This window comes from Lactuca sativa, chromosome 8 (assembly GCF_002870075.4).
Source record: "Lactuca sativa cultivar Salinas chromosome 8, Lsat_Salinas_v11, whole genome shotgun sequence".
In the NCBI taxonomy this organism is placed as follows: Eukaryota; Viridiplantae; Streptophyta; class Magnoliopsida; order Asterales; family Asteraceae; genus Lactuca; species Lactuca sativa.
The window spans coordinates 19,783,045-19,801,857 of NC_056630.2; the positions used below are offsets into that span (position 1 = coordinate 19,783,045).

The following is an 18,813-nucleotide window of genomic DNA, read 5'->3' on the forward strand; positions in this document are numbered from 1 at the left end:
GTAGAAATAGCTAAGCAAGTTGTTATTAGTTGCAATAAAAAAACATTGATTTTGATGATTTATATTGAAAATGTCAAGCGGATATTTCTTTAACTTTTGGTAGATTGGATATTATTAACCAATCAACATGTATTTACATAGATATTCCGTGATCTTCTACTAAATCGGAAATTTCTTGGAAACTCACATGTTTCTCTGTTTCTTTGTATGCTTCATTTCATTAAGGTGCTAAAAAGTGAAACCGCATCACATACCTTCTATCTCTTACAAATCAAGTGATCAATGGCATCTTCATCATCATCTTTTCAATCATGGAGTCGTGATGTTTTCCTTAGTTTTAGAGGAGAAGATACCCGCAAGACTTTTGTGGATCATCTCTACTCGGTTCTTGTACTACAAGGAATCAACACTTACAAGGATGATGAAACACTTCCTCGAGGCGAATGGATCAGTACATCCCTTATGAAGGCTATCGAGGAATCACAGATAGCTGTCATCATATTCTCTACAAACTATGCAGATTCATCGTGGTGCTTAGATGAAGTTGCACATATTATGAAATGCAAGGATACAAATGGGCTAATTGTTATGCCCATATTTTATGACGTGGACCCGTCTACAGTGCGAAATCAAAAAGGAAAATATGGAGAAGCATTTACCAAACATAAGTTGGAGAAAAAGAACAAAGTTGAATGTTGGAAAAAAGCACTTGTGGGTGCAAGTAGCATCTCTGGATGGGAACTCAAAAACATTGCCAACGGGTAATTTTCTTCTTTGTTTTTGCACTTTTTTTTTTTTTTTTTTTTTTACGTTTAAGATATGTGTGCTCTATAAGATAATTCTATACTTTAATATAAGCATTCAGACAAATGTTTTAATTATTCTTGATGATGTTAATGACCTTGATAAATCAGAGGCTTCGACTAGATCAATTGATCAGGCTGTTTAGTTAAATATATCTCTAAGTCTTAGGATGATGGATAAAGCTCAAATTCAGTTAGGATGAAATATATTGAGTTCTACCTCCTAATTCCATACTTAACGCCTTGTTTGAAGCTACAACAACAAATTCATCCTGCTTCACTTTTTCCTTTTTGGAACTAGCCAATATTTGTTACAAACTTCATTTGGTATTAACTTTACAAGTTCTATATCGGATGTGAATTATGAAATGAGGGTTCTTAGTCTTCTTTTTTCACAGAACATGATACAAAATATCTCTTTTATTAATGTGATTGATGTTAATTATCCTTGTATATCCGATCTGCAGGCATGAATCAAAGGCTATCAAAGAAATTGTTGACAAAATTTCATCGAGGTTGCAACTAGTAACTACAAGTACTGCAAATGAGAGATTGATCGGAATAGCACCTCGCATGCAGCGTTTAATATCAGCCTTACAAATTGGGACATGTGGTGTGCGCATGATTGGAATATGGGGTGTTGGGGGTGGTGGTAAAACTACTCTTGCATCTTCTGTATTTGATGAAATATCTAAAAAGTTTGATGGTTGCTGTTTTGTTGCAAATATTCGAGAGGAATCAAGTAGACGTGGTTTGAAAGAATTAGAAAAAGAAATTCTTTCACAAACGGGAGCAAACATTGTTGGAAGAGGAAGATCATTGAGAGATAAGAAGCTGTGCAATAGAAGGGTATTGATTATTCTTGATGATGTCGATCAACTTGATCAACTAGAAACTTTAGCTGGATCACCTTATTGGTTTGGTGATGGAAGCCGAATAATAATCACAACTAGAGATGAACATCTATTAAAAGCTCACAAAGTTGTAGTACATGATGTTAGCTTGTTACATGGTGATGAGGCTATTGAGCTCTTTCACAAGCATGCATTTCGAGGTTGCATACCTATGGAAGAGTATGAGCAACTTTCAAAAGAGGTAGTCTCTTATGCTGGTGGGCTTCCATTAGCACTTACAGTTCTCGGTTCTTCTCTATGTGACAAAAACATTGATCAATGGAGGAGTGCATTAACCAGGCTGAAAGAGATCCCAGATAACAAGATTCTTGAAAAGCTAAAAGTCAGCTTTGATGGACTTACAAAGATTCAGAAAGATTTGTTCCTTGATATTGCATGCTTTTTTAGGTGGGAGGAAATAGATATGGCAATGGAGAAGCTTGATGCTTGTGGTTTTCATCCTGTTATAGGAGTAGAGGAGTTGAGACAAAAGGCTCTCGTAACTATTTCGGATGGAAAGTTTGATTGATCTAGTGCAAGAAATGGGACACTACATTGTTAGAGGAGATCACCCTAAGAATCCTGAAAAACATAGTAGAATTTGGAAGAAGGAAGATGTTGAAAGAATATGTGCTATGGATGCAACAATGGTAAATTTTAAGCTAGCTTTGCATGATATACATGATTAACCCAACATTGACACCTTTTGTTCCTCTCAACACAGGAACTTGACAAGATTGAAGCACTACAAGTTCATTACGATAAATTTCGAATAGAATTATTTGAATCCGATAGACTTCGAGTACATGAAGAACCTCCTCTTCCTTTGATTGTTGCAAACATGAGGAACCTTAGGTATATTCGGTGGAAAGGTGACATTGCAAATCCATTGCTTAAGAAACTTTCACCATGGGAGTTTTTCCTTTGGTATATTCAATGGAAAGGTGAACCTGCAAATCCATTGCTTAAACAATTTCCACCAAAGGAGCTTTGTTGTCTGATACTGCGTGATGCCATGCAACAGCAACTTTGGAATGGTTGTAAGGTAAATTTTTTTGTTTATCTAATTCACAAATGAAACAAAATAGGTGATGAATTATAGGTTTGACCATCTAGATCTAGAGAGTACATTGGAAGTAGTTAACTGGGTAGGAGCACATAGTTATGTTATCTATCATTGGTGTTATTTAGCAACTTCAGTTGTATTTATAATAAGTTAATAACTACCTATAGTAAAGAAAAAATGAATACCTTTTTGTCTAAACAAATATACAAGAATAGCATTTGTTTTTTTTTCTTCTTAACAATACTACTTAATTTTCTTAGGTAAGATTTCAATTTAAATCTGTGGTTTTGTTGATTATTAAACTTTGATATATTTTTAAGAGAAATTAAATATACTCTTACATTAATTTTCTACCTACATATCTTCTTCTATCCATCTTAAATAATGACATATGACATGTGTCATTTTAATGAAAATAAAAATATTTTAATACATTTATATGACACATGTCACATTTTAAGATAGATAAGAGGATATATAGGAAGAAATATAGAAGAATATTTAATTTCTTTATTTTTAATTTGGGCTTAAAAATCAGTTTTAATTTTGTTTTATCAAGTGATTTTTAGATATATAATTAAACAATCAAACACATCAAAATGATTTCCATTTATGGATGGAAGGAATTAGTTCTTTCTTTTGTCTATCATCACATATCTAAATAATATATATGTATGTACCTAGGACACATTACCAATAAACCACTTCGAATGATTTTCGTCCCCACTTTTGTTAAATTTGATATGAACCGAGTGGGTAAGTGGGATCGGGTCTACCAGAGGCTCAAAAAGAAAGAAAGCAGTGGTTATTTCGTAATTTATGATTATTCTAGTATATATCTTCATTATTTAGTATTTATCTAGTTGATTCTAGTTTTCTTATACAGTTAGGGTTTCAATCTTCAACATATAATATTCATTAATTATTTTCTTAAAATAACTAAAATGATTAGTGTAGAATCAATCCTACATGCACATAATAGATACTAGAAACATTTGAACTACTCTATATGCAAAGTTTTATGTGTTTTCAATTTTTGGAGATCCTCTTAATTTTGAATATTAGGCCCCCTATCTTTTGTTCTTATTTAAGCATTAAGTTACGAGTATTTAATGTGTTTGCCAATCTGGTTCTATCAAAATTGTTATCACTTTGATATGTTTATGACCTGTTTGCACTTGTATATAACAGGTGCTGCCAAATCTGAAGATAATGGAACTTTACGATTTAAATAACCTAATCATGACACCAAATTTTGATGGAATCCCATATCTTGAAAGATTCAAGCTTTGGAGATGTGAGAAACTAGAAGAGATTCATTCATCGTTTGGACGCTTGAACAAGCTTGTTTGCTTATCTATAGTGCTTTGCAAGCGTATTAAGAAATTTCCATCCATTACCCGACTAAAGAAACTCAAGACCCTTTCACTGCACGTGAGCCCCGAAGTTATTGAGCTCTCAGAGATCCAAGAGAAGATGGACAATTTGATTGGAGAAGAAGACATCAGTTCTGCTGTTTGCGAGTTATCCAACTCGAACCACATACGGTTATGTTTTTTTCGTAAAGACTTGAAAGAACTGGATCTCAGTTGGTGCAATTTGGGAGATGAAGACATTAGCTCTGCTGTTTGGGAGCTACCCAACATGCAAAAACTCAATCTATCAAAAAATAAGTTTTCACGATTAAACTTTAATTTCATGCGAACTCCTCGGCTCAAATTGCTCAACGTGTCATTTTGCACAGACCTTGTAGAATTATCAGAGCTCCCATCAAGCATAGCTGTTGTTGAAGCGAATGGTTGTCCCTCACTTAAAAGCTTCGGAGCTATCTCAAACTGCAAATGGTTGTGGAAATTCTCGCTTCGTGGGGTGTACAATTTAGATCCATTTGTTGGTTACATGTTACTGGACTCCATGCTCAAGGTTCAGCTCTACTTACGTATATTTTGCAATTTCAATCATTCTTTATTTCAATCGTATGTTTAATTTCCACGCATGCATGGCAGGGGCATGCTATTGAAGATCACCTTATCAGTGTGATTCTTGATTATGAGATTCCAAAGGAGTACGTATTTGTAGGTAGGTTGTTTAGGGGCAACACATTCAGACTGCGTCTTCCACATGATTGGCACAATGACTTTTCTGGGTTCTTAATACACGTTGTTACCCACGATGGATGTCCGAATATTAAAATAACCATTAAGGAGGAGAAGCTAGATGAAGATCTTCCATTTAGGTTTTGGCATGAGTCTAATTATAATGCAATGGACCGTTGCCGAATAATATCTACATACGTGGGATATGTTTCCTTTAATTCATTGAGGCTCACTGCGTGCTTGAACTTGAATTCACTATACAGTGTGATTTCAATTTCCTTGCGCCAGAGTTGGAGTAATGCTTCTCCAGCTGCAAATCGAATAGGAGTTTCACTCGTTCCTAAAACAAAACATAAAGGTGATCCGATGAAAACAGCAAAAGATTCCTCAGAATTTGGGGATGAGAAAGATAAATCTAGTCCGATTTTTGCGATCAAACATGGTTCAAAGTCATCTATTAAAATCTTGTGGCGACCTCTTAATTAGGATTTAGGACAACACCCTCGAGAAAATTGGACAATAGGGACATATTAATGCTCACTATAAGAAAACCAGACAATAAGGGCATACTAATGATAATCTTTGGTATTATGTAGCCTTGTTACAAAAAAGAAAAAATTGCTTTTTGATGGGTTATTATTTCCAAAAAAGCCGATTTTTTTTTTGCATGAAAGCTTATATAGTGACTTGCTATAACCCACATGCCATAACAATTCATGAATGCATTTGCAAAGGGTGTTGCTAAATAAACATTCTTTACCAAAAACCAATATTTGATTAACTTTTTGTAACTATCTTATTTGAAAAATAATACAAATTCAATCAATAAAAATAATTTAATAGCCGAGGAAAGCTGTCTATATGGTAAAATGGTGTGCTCCTTTTAGCCAACTTCTTTGTAAAACCCAAAATTTCTCTTTCTTTTTGGACAAAGCCATTGTAATTTGAGAAACTTTTATATTTATTATTATTATGTTATCATTATTATTGATATTTAATGTTATAGTATTCTTATTATATTATTATTAATATTATAATTATAGTTATTATTATTTATTTTAGAAAAATCGATAAACAATCATTTCAAAAATACCAAAAAAAAAAACAATGATAAAAATAGAAAAAAAAAAGCCGGAAAAAATCTCAAAAAACTATGATTTGTACATGTTATCGGACACTCAGCTGACAACCCACACTACCACTGCTGGTGATCTAACCGACCTGTTCCTAAACGATACCACCCCCGAAACTAGCGAGACACTCTCGAGTCCCACACGTTCATGCTATAGTTACTGCATCTTGAGTAACCTGCTCTAAAAGGGAACGACCTCTAACTATCATTCTAAAATCCAGGGTATGCAGATGGTATACAACTCAATCACAAGCTGGTCACCAAATTCCGAAAATACCATTACCATTACCGATGCAAAACCATAACAATAAAATTATAACAAGATGGTCCATCATTTATTTAAATGGGTCTCTTTCTCCGATGCTTCAAATCTTGATCCATCCCAATTGCAATATTCTTGATAGCCCAAATATCCATTCTAAACTCTTCCAAGATGGTCCATTGCTCCTTTGATCTTTTATAGTTTAAATTCTCTTCACATCATCATCATTCTTCAACAAAGATTAATCTCAACTTGCTCCATCATCATGTTGACAATAAGCCCAACTGCACCACTTCAAGCCCATAAGTAAACCGCAAGCTTCCAAAGGTCCCATATTCCCTCCATGTTGAATAGTCATCGATAAATCCTGCAATTAAGCTCAAAAAACTAGAAAATACCCAATAAAGATGAAAAATAACAAAAAAAGAAAATATGTATGAAGATTAACTAAAATGAGATGGAATGAACCAAAATAAACTAGGAAAAGAAGTAACAAAATGAAGCTATCATGGGTCGATGTAGTTCCTACGATGATAGATAATTTGGTTGATGTTTTTGGTCGGTTGGATGTTCTTTGGCTTCCGGTTTCAAATAGATTGGTTTTGGAGTTTATCATGGGTGTGGTTGTTTTGAAATGAGGTCATTTTTTGTGATAAATCACTATTACAAAAATGTTGCTCGATAATAAAGTTATAATTGATTGTTTCTTTATGTGATACATAATAGAAACAATAACCTGAGCTTTTTGGAGCCACGGCTCCAAAACACTCTTTTGCTGTTTCCTTAATAATATTTTGTTAGTTTCTAATAAGATCCAACTAATTATTTTGGAAAAATAAAATTTTTGCTTCAAATTTTAATATAAAAAACTATCCTTAACACCATAAATAAAAACAAAAAAAATAAATTTTAATATCAACATTTTCCCCCTTCTCTATCAGGTTAGAACATTTTCTTTTGTCAAATTGGAGAGTTTTTAACTATTTTTTTTTCAACTTTTTCAACTTGGAAAGTTTAAAAAAGTTTATTTTGTCAACTTTTATTATCGAAAAATATCACTCCATCCGTATAATAATAAATTGAATCAAAATTTGGTAACGTCGGTTTAACTAGAATTTCCATTTTCTTGGCACATTTAATGCGTAAGATCCTTGATTCTTTCAGAAACGGTTCGTTTGACTACAAAAGAGCGCCACTCTTCATATTTCTTCGTCCTCCTCTATCTCTCGGCTATCGCATCAACCTTTGTTTTCTTGATCGGTGTTCGTTCTCTTGATCTTTTTCTTTGTCTAGATCCAATATACACATGCCTTTCTATAGGGTTTCAAACACGTTATACGTTGATGTTCTTTCCATGGTTATTAGATGTTTTCTCCGGTTTCCAAAGCAAACTAATTTGTAGAAATTGGCGACAGTGGAAGAAGCCGATGATGTCGAAGAGTAAGAATTCTTGGCTGTTCTCCTTCTCACGCTCTTCATTTTTTCCATTCTAATAGTTGTTTTAAGGTCTTTAGCCTAGTTTGTCACTGAACTTTGTTAAATACTAATTTCTGAATGGTTTTGGTTCGTGTTCTATTAGTTAAATCCTCAAGTATTTTATTGATTTCGATTTTTTTAGGTTTTCTCCCATGGCTTGGGGCTTCCATCAAAAAGCTACAGAGGGAGAAGGGGCATATTGAGTTAAGAAGGTAATTAATTTCGTCATTCATCTTCTTTTTTGAATAAAATCAATTTTGATCCCTTGCGTATATTGATTTGGTTTATCATACTGGTTATACCTATCGAGTGTTTTGTTTCTACTTAGTTTGATTTTGGCTTATATTACTTCGTCTATTTTATGAATAGTATAGACAAAGATGCTTCCATGGATCCAATCAAAGTGGCTTTGAAACGATCATTGTTTTTTTGCTCAGTATTGTTTAATTGTTACTATTTTGTCAATGGGGAGGGAGGGTTTTATTTTTGCCCAAACTTCAGTAGACTATGTGAAGGAAGGTATAAATCCAAATTTACCTTTTTGCCCATTTGTATTTATTTTTGCTCTCATTGACAATGTAAGACACAACTGAGTGATACTAAACATCTGTATATTTTGTTGTATGATCTTATTTTTTCTTTTTCTTATTAAGAAATTTTACATTATAATTTTTTTTTTGTTCGTATCAAGACATTTTATTTTGAAAAATCTACCAATTTTTGCACTGTACTTCTAATTTTCTTATTATAAGCACATTTTTCTATGAAAAATCAACCCACTTAAAGCATTGTACTTTTCTGTTTTCTTTTGGTTGCATCTTTGTATTTTTCAAAATTTTCTTATCAACACATTTTAATCTAAAAAATATTTACTTTTTTTTTCTATATCAAATTTTCTTATCAAAACATTTTAATGTAAAATTCATCACTTTTACTTTTTTTATAAGCACTTTTCTCTATGTAAAAATCAATCCAATTAAAGCATTTTGTTTTTCCGTTTTCTTGTATTTAAATGTTAATTCTTTTCCCAACATTGTACTTTAAAAAATCTTTACAAGGCATTTAATCTGAAAAATCTACGATTTAATTCTATTTAAGAAATCAACCTAATTATAGTACTGTGTGTTTCCGTTTTTTTTTGTTACAACTTTGTATTTTTAAATTTTTTTTTGTTATCAAGACATTCTTAGCATTGTACTTTTAGTTTGAAAATTCGAGCATTTTTAGCATTATACTTTTAGTTTTCTTTTATAAGCACATTTCTGTTAAAACTTTTTTTTTGTTTTTTTTTTTTATTTATTTCATATCAGTTATTCTACTTCAAACATTCTTTACATTTTATTCTTCTCTAGGCATTTTACTTTAAAAATTCTATCAATTATAGCATTGTACTTTCAGTATCTTTTTAATATAAGCACATTTCTCTATGAAAAATCAATCGGTTAAAGCATTGTACTTTTCCTTTTTGTTTTTATTAGAACTTTTTATTTTTCAAAATTTTCCTTATCAAGGCAATTTACTTTAAAAAATATTTACTTTTTTTTCAAGATATTTTACTTTGTAAAATCAACAAACTATAGCTTTGTAATTTCAGTTTTCTTATTATAAGAACATTTCTCTTTGTAAATATAGCATTGTACTTGTAGTTTTCTTATGATAAGTACATTTCTTTTTGAAAAATTAATCCAATGTAATCAAGGCATTTTACTTTGAAACATCTACCATCTATAGCATTCTACTATCAGTTTCTTATTTTAAGCATATTTGTTTATAAAAAGTTAAGGCATTGCACTTTTCTGTTTTACTTCTGCTACAACTTATGTATTTTTTAAATATTTTCTTATCAAGACTTTCTTACTTTAAAATAACTTTGCATTTTTTTCTTTCTAATCTAAGCATTTTACTCTGAAAAAACTACCAATTGTAGCATCACCTTTTTTCAGCACATTTCTCTATGAAAAAACAACCAAATTAAAGCATTACATTTTTTTTGTTTTCTTTCTGTTACAACTTTGTATTTTTCATATTTTTTCTTTTCAATACATTTTACTCTAAAAAATCTCTATTTTTTTCTTATATACACTAATCGCTTTAAAAATTCTACGAACTATACCACTGTTCTTTCAGTTTTTTTTTTTCTACAACTTTGTATTTTTCAAATTTTTTTTCCTTATCAAGACATTTTACCTTAAAAAATCTATACATTTTTTTTCCTTATCTAGGTATTTTACTTTGAAGAATCTACCAATTAAATTAAAGCATTGCACCTTTTCTTTTTGTATTTATTACAAGTTTGTATTTTCTTATCAAGACATTTAACTTTGAAGTTTTTTCCAAATATAGCATTGTACTTTCAGTTTTCTTATTATAAAGCATATTTCTTCTAAAATTTCAACCCAATAAAGCATTTCTTATTAAGACATTTTACATTAAAAAATCTTTACTTTTTATTCTTATTAATGGTTTCCACTTTGAAAAATATACCAGTTATAGCATTGTAGTTTTAGTTTTCTTATTATAACCATATTTCTTTTTGAAAACTCAATCCATTTAAAGCATTGCACTTTTTCACGCATTTAATTTGAAAAATATACTGTTTATAGCATTGTACTTTCTGTTTTTTTAATATGAGGACTTTTCTTTATAAATAGTCAACACAATTTAAGTATTGAAATTTTTTGTTTCCTTTCTATTACAAGTTTCTATTTTTCAAAACATTTTACTTTAAAAACACCTAACATTTTTTTTTCTTATCTTAACAATTTACTTTGAAAAATCTACCAATTATTGCATTGTACTTTGAAAAATCTTTACATTTTGTTTTTATTCTCTAAACATTGTACTTTGAAAAATGTACCGATTATAGTATTGCACTTTCAGTTTTCTTGTTATAAGCATATTTCTTTTTGTAAATTCATTCCAATTAAAGCGTTGCACTTTTTCCTTATCTAGGTATTTTACTTGAGAAATCTATCAATTATAAGTTTTCTTAGTGTAAGGACATTGCTCTTTGAAAAATCAACCCAGTTAAATTAAAGCATTGCAACTTTTCTTTTGTCTTTTTATTACAACTTTGTATTTTTCTTATCAAGACATTTTACTCTGAATTTTTTTTCCAAATATAGCATTGTACTTTCAGTTTTCTTGTTATAAAGCATATATCTTTTTAAAATTTCAACTCAATAAAGCGTTTCTTATCAAGACATTTTACATTAAAAAATTCTTACTTTTGATTATTATCAATGCTTTTTACTTTGAAAAATATACCATTTATAGCATTGTAGTTTTAGTTTTCTTATTATAAGCATATTTCTCTATGAACTCTCAATCCATTTAAAGCATTGCACTTTTTTCAGGCATTTAATATGAAAAATGTACTGTTTATAGCATTGTACTTTCTGTTTTATTTGTTTATTTTATTTTTTTATATGAGGACTTTTCTTTATAAATAGTCGACGTAATTAAAGTATTGAACTTTTTTGTTTACTTTCTATTACAAATTTCTCTTTTTCAAAACATTTTACTGTAAAAACACCTTACATTTATTTCTTATCTTAACATTTTATTTTGAAAAATCTACCAATTATAGCATTGTACTTTTAGTTTTATTCTTCTAAGCACAGTCCCCTTTAAAAAATTAACCTAATTAAAACATTGCAGTTTTTCATTTACTTTGTGTTGCAACTTTGTATTTTTCAAAAAGATTCTTATCATGACATCTTACAAAAAAATCTTTACATTTTACTTTAAAGAATCTACCATTTAATCATTTCTAACATTGTAATTTCTCACTTTCTGTTACAACTTTGTTTTTTTTCATTCATGGCATTTTACATATTTTTTTCTTTAAACATTTTATTTTGAAAAATCTACCGATTATAACATTATACTTTTAGTTTTCGTATTATAAGAACATTTCTCTTTGAAAAATCAAACCAATTAAAGCATTGCACTTTTTCGTTTTCTTTGTGTTACAACTTAGTTACAACTTTGTATTTTTAATTTTTTTTTCTTATCAAGTGATTTTACTTTGAAAAATCTACCAATTATAGCTTTGTACTTTTAGTTTTCATATTATAAGCACATTTCTTTATGAAAAAACAACCAATTAAAGCATTTGCACTTTTTCGTTTGCAGTCTATTACGAATTTGTATTTTTCAAATTTTTTCTTATCAAGAAATTTTACGTTAAGATAAGTATACTTTTTTTTTTCGTATCAACGTTCTTTACTTTGAAAATTCTACAAATTTTAGCATTGTACTTTTAATTTTCTTGTTATGTGCACATTTCTCTTTTTAAAAATCAATCCAATTAAAGCATTGCATTTTTGCGTTTGTTTTAGGATACATCTTTTGTATTTTTTTTCTTATCAACATATTTTACTATAAAAATCACTTACTTTTTTTCTTCTAATCTAGGCATTTTACTTTGACAAATGTACCATTTATAAAAATTCCTCTTTGAAAATTCAACCCAGTTAAAGCATTGTACTTTTTGTTTTCCTTTTATTACAACTTGACTTAATACACTTTATGAGTTTAGCACTTAGTCTGTACATAATCATGACTTAATGGGTTAAGCCACAAAAATCTTACTTGATATATCAAGACACTACAAATCATCTTTCAATTAAATTATTATGGTTATCATGATCACACTACACTTAATGTGATCAGGAATTTCTGTATTCCCTTTTATGTTTCTCTACATTTTATTTGTTTTCTGTTAAATGTCATGGCTTTATAATTTAGTTGTTGAGTGGAATATATATGCAGATCTACATGCTAATTTGACCTAGAAAATCCTGGTTTTCATAGTTTTGGTTTATTTTCAACTATTATATTCGCATATTCAATTGACAGATTTTATCTTTTATGATATTACATGTCTGTGCACATCATGCTTTGGTTTGTCAATTGGTCTTGTTCTTGATTCTTCTTTAGATTGAACTTTCCCAGGGATTTAGTTTTTGAAAGACAAAGGTTCCATATATGGTTTTTTTCTTACTTTGAAAATTAGGGTCTTTGAGTTTCTTGTTTTTCATTTTGTCCTTTGCTTACAACTGAATTAGTCTTGGAACCCTTTGCCTTTATTCATTTGTGATTCTTTTGCTTGTTGATTGATCTTATTCTTGATTCTTATTATGTTTATTGCTCGAGTTTCTTGAGGTATCATCGTATTTAGTTTTGGGGCTTCTTTTCGCTTTAAACTGTTTTTTTTACTAGGACAATCAAAGGGATATTATCTCACTATATTAATTTGTCTCTTTATTTGATATAATGTAATATCTAACTGTATTTTTTTTTTGTCAGAAAGTGGGTAGTCTAAAATATGTCTCTTAATTTATTAATAATAATACTTAGTATTATAGGGTCTAAAGTGTAAATGCATTAATTATATGTTTTCTCTCATGTATACGTGATTTACATTCAATACAATACACATTTCTCTATGAAAAATCAACCAAATTAAAGCATTGCACATTTTTGTTTTCTTTCAGTTACAACTTTGTATTTTTCATATTTTTTCTTTTCAATACATTTTACTTCAAAAAATAGTTCCAATTTTTTTCTTATCTATGCATCATACTTTGAAAATTCTACCATCACACTTTTCGTTTTCTTTTTATTACAACTTTGTATTTTTTGAAAAGATTCTTTGTATTTTTTGTAGTCATATCCTAATTGAAGTAGTCTAGGCATAAGATATCTACATAGAAAACGTATACTAGATATACAACCCGTGATGAATTATAAAGTAAAATAAGTTTTAGTAAAGCAACCTACAAACAAGAAAGAACATTTTCACATGAAGAGTGGCAAGGTCGGCAAGTAAAACATGGTTAAACACACAAGTAGTGGAAGCAGATAGACATATACTAGATCGATATACATGTTGAAAATAAAATAGTCAAACAAAAGAAGAATATGTAAACTAGCCCACATGCACTACAAATGGTGGAAGCTAGACCCTAAATTATATTAGTAGTACTATTCTATCCTGATTCTAAGTCTATACTTTTTCTATTTGAGATCATGTCTCTGGTAAAGGCTAACTCCTCTAAGTGTAACTCCACGCTATCTTCTCACTTTCTGCTTGGTTGTCCTTTTTTCCTCGTACCCGTGACTATAATCGACTCCACCCTCCTAACAACAATCAGTTGTCTGCTATAGATATGTCTAAACCACCATAATTTTCCTTTCCTCATTTTTTCGATGATCGTCGCCAGTCCTAATGATTTATCTAATAGTCGTGTTTGATATCATGTGTAACAATGTTCTACCACATGTCAACCACAACATTCTCATGTATGTGACCTCTATCATCCTCTTGTTCCTTCTTGATCGGCTAACATTCGCATCCATACAACAATGTTGACATTATCACAACCTTATAAAATTTTCCCTTGAGTTTCAATGGTACCTTCTTGTCACACAAGACTTCTGTCGTCGCTGCCTTCCACTTTAACCATTTAGCATTTAGTCTTAATGTGACGTGTAATGTCATCCCCCACACCCCTATCTTTATGGATCATATGTTAGAAATATGGGGTAAATAAATTGTTTGGATTCTCTGAAAGTCATGAAACACTCTCAAGTTCAGTATTTCGATGGTATAGGTTGAATCCTAGATTGGATAAGAGATTTTAGAATTGAGAGAATGTGGGTAAATAAATTGCTCTACTTACGCATATTTGCAATTCAATCATTCTTTATTTCAATGGCAAGGGCATGCTATTGAAGAGATCACCTTATCAGTGTGATTCTTGATTATGAGATTCCAAAGGAGTATGTACTTGTAGGTAGGTTGTTTAAGGGGAACACATTCAGATTGTGTCTTCCACATGATTGACACAATGACTTTTATGGGTTCTTAATACACGTTACCCACGATGGATGTCCGGATATTAAAATAACCATTAAGGAGGAGAAGCCAGATGAAGATCTTCCATTTAGGTTTTCGCATGAGTCTAATTATAATGCAATGGACCGTTGCCGAATAATATCCACATATGTGGGATATGTTTCCTTTAATTCATTGAGGCTCATTGCGTGCTTGAACTTGAATTCAATATACAGTGTGATTTTAGTTTCCTTGCGTCAGAGTTGGAGTACTGCTTCTCAAGCTGCAAATCGAATAGGAGTTTCACTCGTTCCTAAAACAAAACGTAAAGATGATCCAGTGAAAACAGCAAAAGATTCCTCTGAATTTGGGGACGAGAAAGATAAATCTGGTCCCATTTTTGCGATTAAACATGGTTCAAAGTCATCTATTAAGATCTTGTGGCGACCTCTTAATTAGGATTTAGGACAACAACGTCGAGTAAATCGGACAATAGGGGCATATTAATGCTCATTACAAGAAAACCGGACAATAGGGGCATATTAATGCTCACTACAAGAAAACCAGACAATAGGGGCATATTAATGCTCACTACAAGAAAACCGGACAATAGGGCCATATTAATGCTCACTGCAAGAAAACCGGACAATAAGGGCATACTAATGATAATCTTTGGGTATTATGTAGCCTTGTTACAAAAAAGAAACAATTGCCTTTTTGATGGGTTATTATTTCCTGAAAAGCGGATTTTTTTTGCATGAAAGCTTATATAGTGACTTGATATAACCCACATGCCATAACAATTCATGAATGCATTTGCAAAGGTGTTGCTAAATAAACATTCTTTACCAAAAATCAATCTCTAATTAACTATTTATAACTATCTTTTTTGAAAAACAATACAAATCCAATCAATAAAAATAATTTTAATAGCCGAGCAAAGATGTCTATATGGTAAAATGGTGTGCTTTTTTTAGCTAGGGGTGTAAGTGAGCCGAGCTACTCGTGAACTATTCGGGATCCACTCGTTAAAAGCTCGACTCAAGATCGAATTAAACGAGCCTGAGCCGAGCTTCAATTAATGGGCTCGCGAGCCTAAACGAGCTTTTATATATATATATATATATATATATATATATATATATATATATATATATATATATATATATATATAATGGGCTCGTTTAGGCTCGATTAGGCTCGCGAGCCCACTGAATTGTTCACGAGCCGACCTCGAGCTTCATTTTAAGGCTTGAATCGAGCTCAAGCTCGAGCTTGGTCGGGCTCGGCTCGGCTCGTTTACACCCCTACTTTTAGCCAACTTCTTTGTAAAACCCAAATTTTCTCTTTCTTTTTGGACAAAGCCATTGTAATTTGAGAAACTTTTATATTTATTATTATTATGTTATCATTATTATTGATATTTAATGTTATGGTATTCTTATTATATTATTATTGATATTTATGATTATAATAATAATAATAATTATTATTTATTTTAGAAAAACCGATAAACAATCATTTCAATAATATCGAAAAAATAAAAAAAGCAATGATAAAAATAGAAAAAAAAGTTGATAAAAATCTCAAAAAATTATGATTTGTACATGCTATGGGGAGTGGGTGATGGAGGAAAGCACAACATGCCTGTTATCGGAGTAAATGCCACCTATTGATGATGTCATTGTCATCATTGTGAAGAGTTGTTCAAACCATTGTATCCGAGGGTTTTTTTTTTTTTTTTTTCAATGTTTATATGAACGTTTAAAATTTATTTATTTATTGTATTTTTTTTAAATATCTATAAATTCCAACTACCAATTTCATAAAATTCACTTTTTTTACTCCATACTTTGCACAAACACTATGAAAAATTATTCAACATCATCTTCAGATGAGGACGATATTTTTTTTCCATGCTTTCCTTCAAGTTACTACTAGATACAATGTTTAATGTACTAGGTGAAAGTTCCAATGCATTAGATGCAAGTTCGAATGCCCCAAGAGAAGTAGGAGATATCTAAATATGGAACGTGAAGCTGCAAATGAACATTTTGTATGTGAATACTTGTCACTGATTGTTTGTATGATAACGATATATTCCAGCATCATTATCGTTTGAGTAGAAATTCGTTTATGCTTATCGCTAATGCTTTTAACAAGAATTGCACGATCTTTGAATTTAGATGGGATGCTAGAGGTAGATGATGGTTTACAACGATACAAAAATGTATGATGAAACATTGGCATTTGGCATGACTTTGAATGTCATAAATGAATATGTGAAGATGTCAGGGAGATCAACATGAGAATATATGTATTTATTTTGTGAATACGTGATAGAGCTTTATGCGACAACCGATGAGAAGTGATATTACAAAATTATATGTGGTACATAGTGATAAATATGCTTTCGTATGAATGACTAGAAGCATTGATTGTATGTATTGGGTATGAGAAAGTTGCATGAATGCATAGCGAGGTCAATGCACACACGATGATCATGGATATCCTATGATAATGCTAAAGGCAATGGTGTTACACGATCTATGATTTTGACATGCATAGTTTGGTATGCCAGGTTAAATAACAACCGAAATGTTCTTGGTACATTGTTGATATTCAACCAAATTTTGCACGACAAACCACCTAGTTATCTTTTATTGTGAATAGAAATGACTACAAGTATTGTTATTATTTTGGTGATGAGATATATCCAGAGTACGCTATATTTTCCAAATTATATTCATATCCACAAGATGAAAAAAGAAAATTGTTCAAAATAACACAAGAAACGGCGAAGAAGGTGGAATGACCGTTTGGAGTCATAAAAGATAAATGGAATGCACTTAAATACACAACACAAACTTTGTCATGATTTGACGAAACATATATACAGAAAACAACAATATATGAATGATGATGATGACGACGACAATGATTGGAAATCACTATTTTTTTTAATTGTCATTTGTATTTTTAATTATGTAATTTTTATGTTTATTTAATTTTATATTATGAAAATACATATTAGTTTATTAAATGTTATACTAAATTTAATAAAAGTTTAATTGATATTATTTAGGTGGAGTGGTGAACATTTTCCACTTCTATAAGATTGTGATAAGAAAATGGTAGGAAGTACTACTAATGTGACGATGACGTAAGTGTATTTTTTGAGTGGCCAAGTGGCGACCACTCTTGATTGGATGTGCACAAAAAATGGGTTCAACGTAAACTAATCCAAGAGGAACCCATCCGCCGGTTTGTATGATTTTAAAACTGTACTTTCATTACCGTTTTTGTTTTATTCTAAAGTTATTATAGCAAACTACTAAAAAACTCTCTTAATAAAAAAATGCTTTCATTTCAAGAAATAGGTTCGGATTCGTGTTGGAGATTCATCGAGCAATATTATTGTTGTTGCCATAAAAAAACAAATTGAGACCCAAAGATTCGATGCAATTATGATTTGTGTATAACATCGAGCAGTCCGAATAAAGCGTGATGCAAAAAATGTGGTGCTTTTTTTAAGTAAGAAGGGAATTCAACATTGAAAAATCAATTAAACAAGAGATGCCCATCGGTAAAATTTGGGCCGAGGTATAATTAAACAACAATGACGAAAGAACTACATTGTGGAATTACGAGACGGCTAAAGTTCGAGATAGGATGACAAAGTTTTTGATTAAAAAATGCTTGCCTTTTGACCACTTCGAAAACAAAAGATCGACTTTACTCATCCAATAAACTCTCCAACCACGATATTGTCATTTAAGTCGTACTTCTCTAAGACGCAAAAATATCGAAATATAGAAACTTACAAAAAAAATGAAATGATTTTAGGATTCCAAGTTCTAGAAACCGGTGTAAATTTAACTTGTGATATTTGGACGACTCCTCACAATTCACCGGATGTGTACCTTTGTGTTACCATTCATTGGGTAAATCCCAAAACCTGGGTAATGATGTAGCGTACGATTACTTTTGAATTGTTTAAATATCTGCACACTGGTGTAAATTTATATAAAATTTTAGATTATGTGATCAAAACTTATAACCTTAAAGGAAGAGTTATGTTCTGTATTTTTTGATAATGCATCAAATAACACCTTCACGGTTGGACAACTAAAAGTAAAATATAAATCGGTTTGCGACGGTGTTTTTTTTCTTCATAGTTGATGTGTTGCATATATCATTAATTTGGTTGTGCAAGATTGACTATCTAGTATTGAACTTGT

General features: G+C 30.8%; 3 protein-coding genes across 7 annotated transcripts; all 3 read left to right on the top strand.

Moving 5' to 3' along the window:
• Positions 1-128: 128 nt before the first annotated feature.
• LOC111919754 (disease resistance protein Roq1) lies at positions 129-2,386 on the top strand. Its single transcript, XM_023915347.2, is given in 3 exon segments — positions 129-761; positions 1,271-2,221; positions 2,223-2,386. Coding segments are annotated over 3 exon segments (1,593 nt in total). The 5' UTR covers positions 129-282; the 3' UTR covers position 2,386.
• A 151-nt stretch (positions 2,387-2,537) lies between these two features.
• LOC111919752 (TMV resistance protein N) lies at positions 2,538-5,757 on the top strand. Its single transcript, XM_023915346.3, has 3 exons — positions 2,538-2,741; positions 3,954-4,685; positions 4,769-5,757. The coding sequence occupies exons 1-3, from the start codon at positions 2,538-2,540 to the stop codon at positions 5,342-5,344; spliced, it is 1,512 nt and encodes a 503-aa protein (XP_023771114.2). The 3' UTR covers positions 5,345-5,757.
• A 1,496-nt stretch (positions 5,758-7,253) lies between these two features.
• LOC111919755 (uncharacterized) lies at positions 7,254-17,015 on the top strand. 5 transcript variants are annotated; one of them, XR_002859597.3, is made up of 4 exons: positions 7,254-7,692; positions 7,871-7,940; positions 16,535-16,628; positions 16,759-17,015. XR_002859597.3 is itself a non-coding variant. In XM_023915349.3 (4 exons), the coding sequence occupies exons 1-4, from the start codon at positions 7,391-7,393 to the stop codon at positions 16,778-16,780; spliced, it is 291 nt and encodes a 96-aa protein (XP_023771117.1). In that variant the 5' UTR covers positions 7,254-7,390; the 3' UTR covers positions 16,781-17,015. The 5 variants fall into 5 exon arrangements, 2 of the variants coding, with proteins under 2 accessions (XP_023771117.1, XP_023771118.1); XM_023915349.3 differs by lacking the exon at positions 16,535-16,628 and having other exon boundaries at positions 7,254-7,514; positions 7,618-7,692; XM_023915350.3 differs by lacking the exon at positions 16,759-17,015 and having other exon boundaries at positions 7,254-7,514; positions 7,618-7,692; positions 16,535-16,752.
• The last annotated feature ends 1,798 nt before the right edge of the window (positions 17,016-18,813 follow it).

Bases quoted from the DNA above. Each gene is read 5' to 3' on its own strand.
- LOC111919752 (XM_023915346.3), top strand. From the start codon at position 2,538: ATGAGGAACCTTAGGTATATTCGGTGGAAAGGTGACATTGCAAATCCA. The intron at 2,742-3,953 runs GTAAATTTTTTT...TGTATATAACAG, and splicing joins AACTTTGGAATGGTTGTAAG to GTGCTGCCAAATCTGAAGAT. The intron at 4,686-4,768 runs GTTCAGCTCTAC...CATGCATGGCAG, and splicing joins TACTGGACTCCATGCTCAAG to GGGCATGCTATTGAAGATCA.
- LOC111919755 (XM_023915349.3), top strand. From the start codon at position 7,391: ATGCGTAAGATCCTTGATTCTTTCAGAAACGGTTCGTTTGACTACAAA. The intron at 7,515-7,617 runs GTTCGTTCTCTT...CATGGTTATTAG, and splicing joins CCTTTGTTTTCTTGATCGGT to ATGTTTTCTCCGGTTTCCAA. The intron at 7,941-16,758 runs GTAATTAATTTC...CTTTGAATTTAG, and splicing joins GGGCATATTGAGTTAAGAAG to ATGGGATGCTAGAGGTAGAT.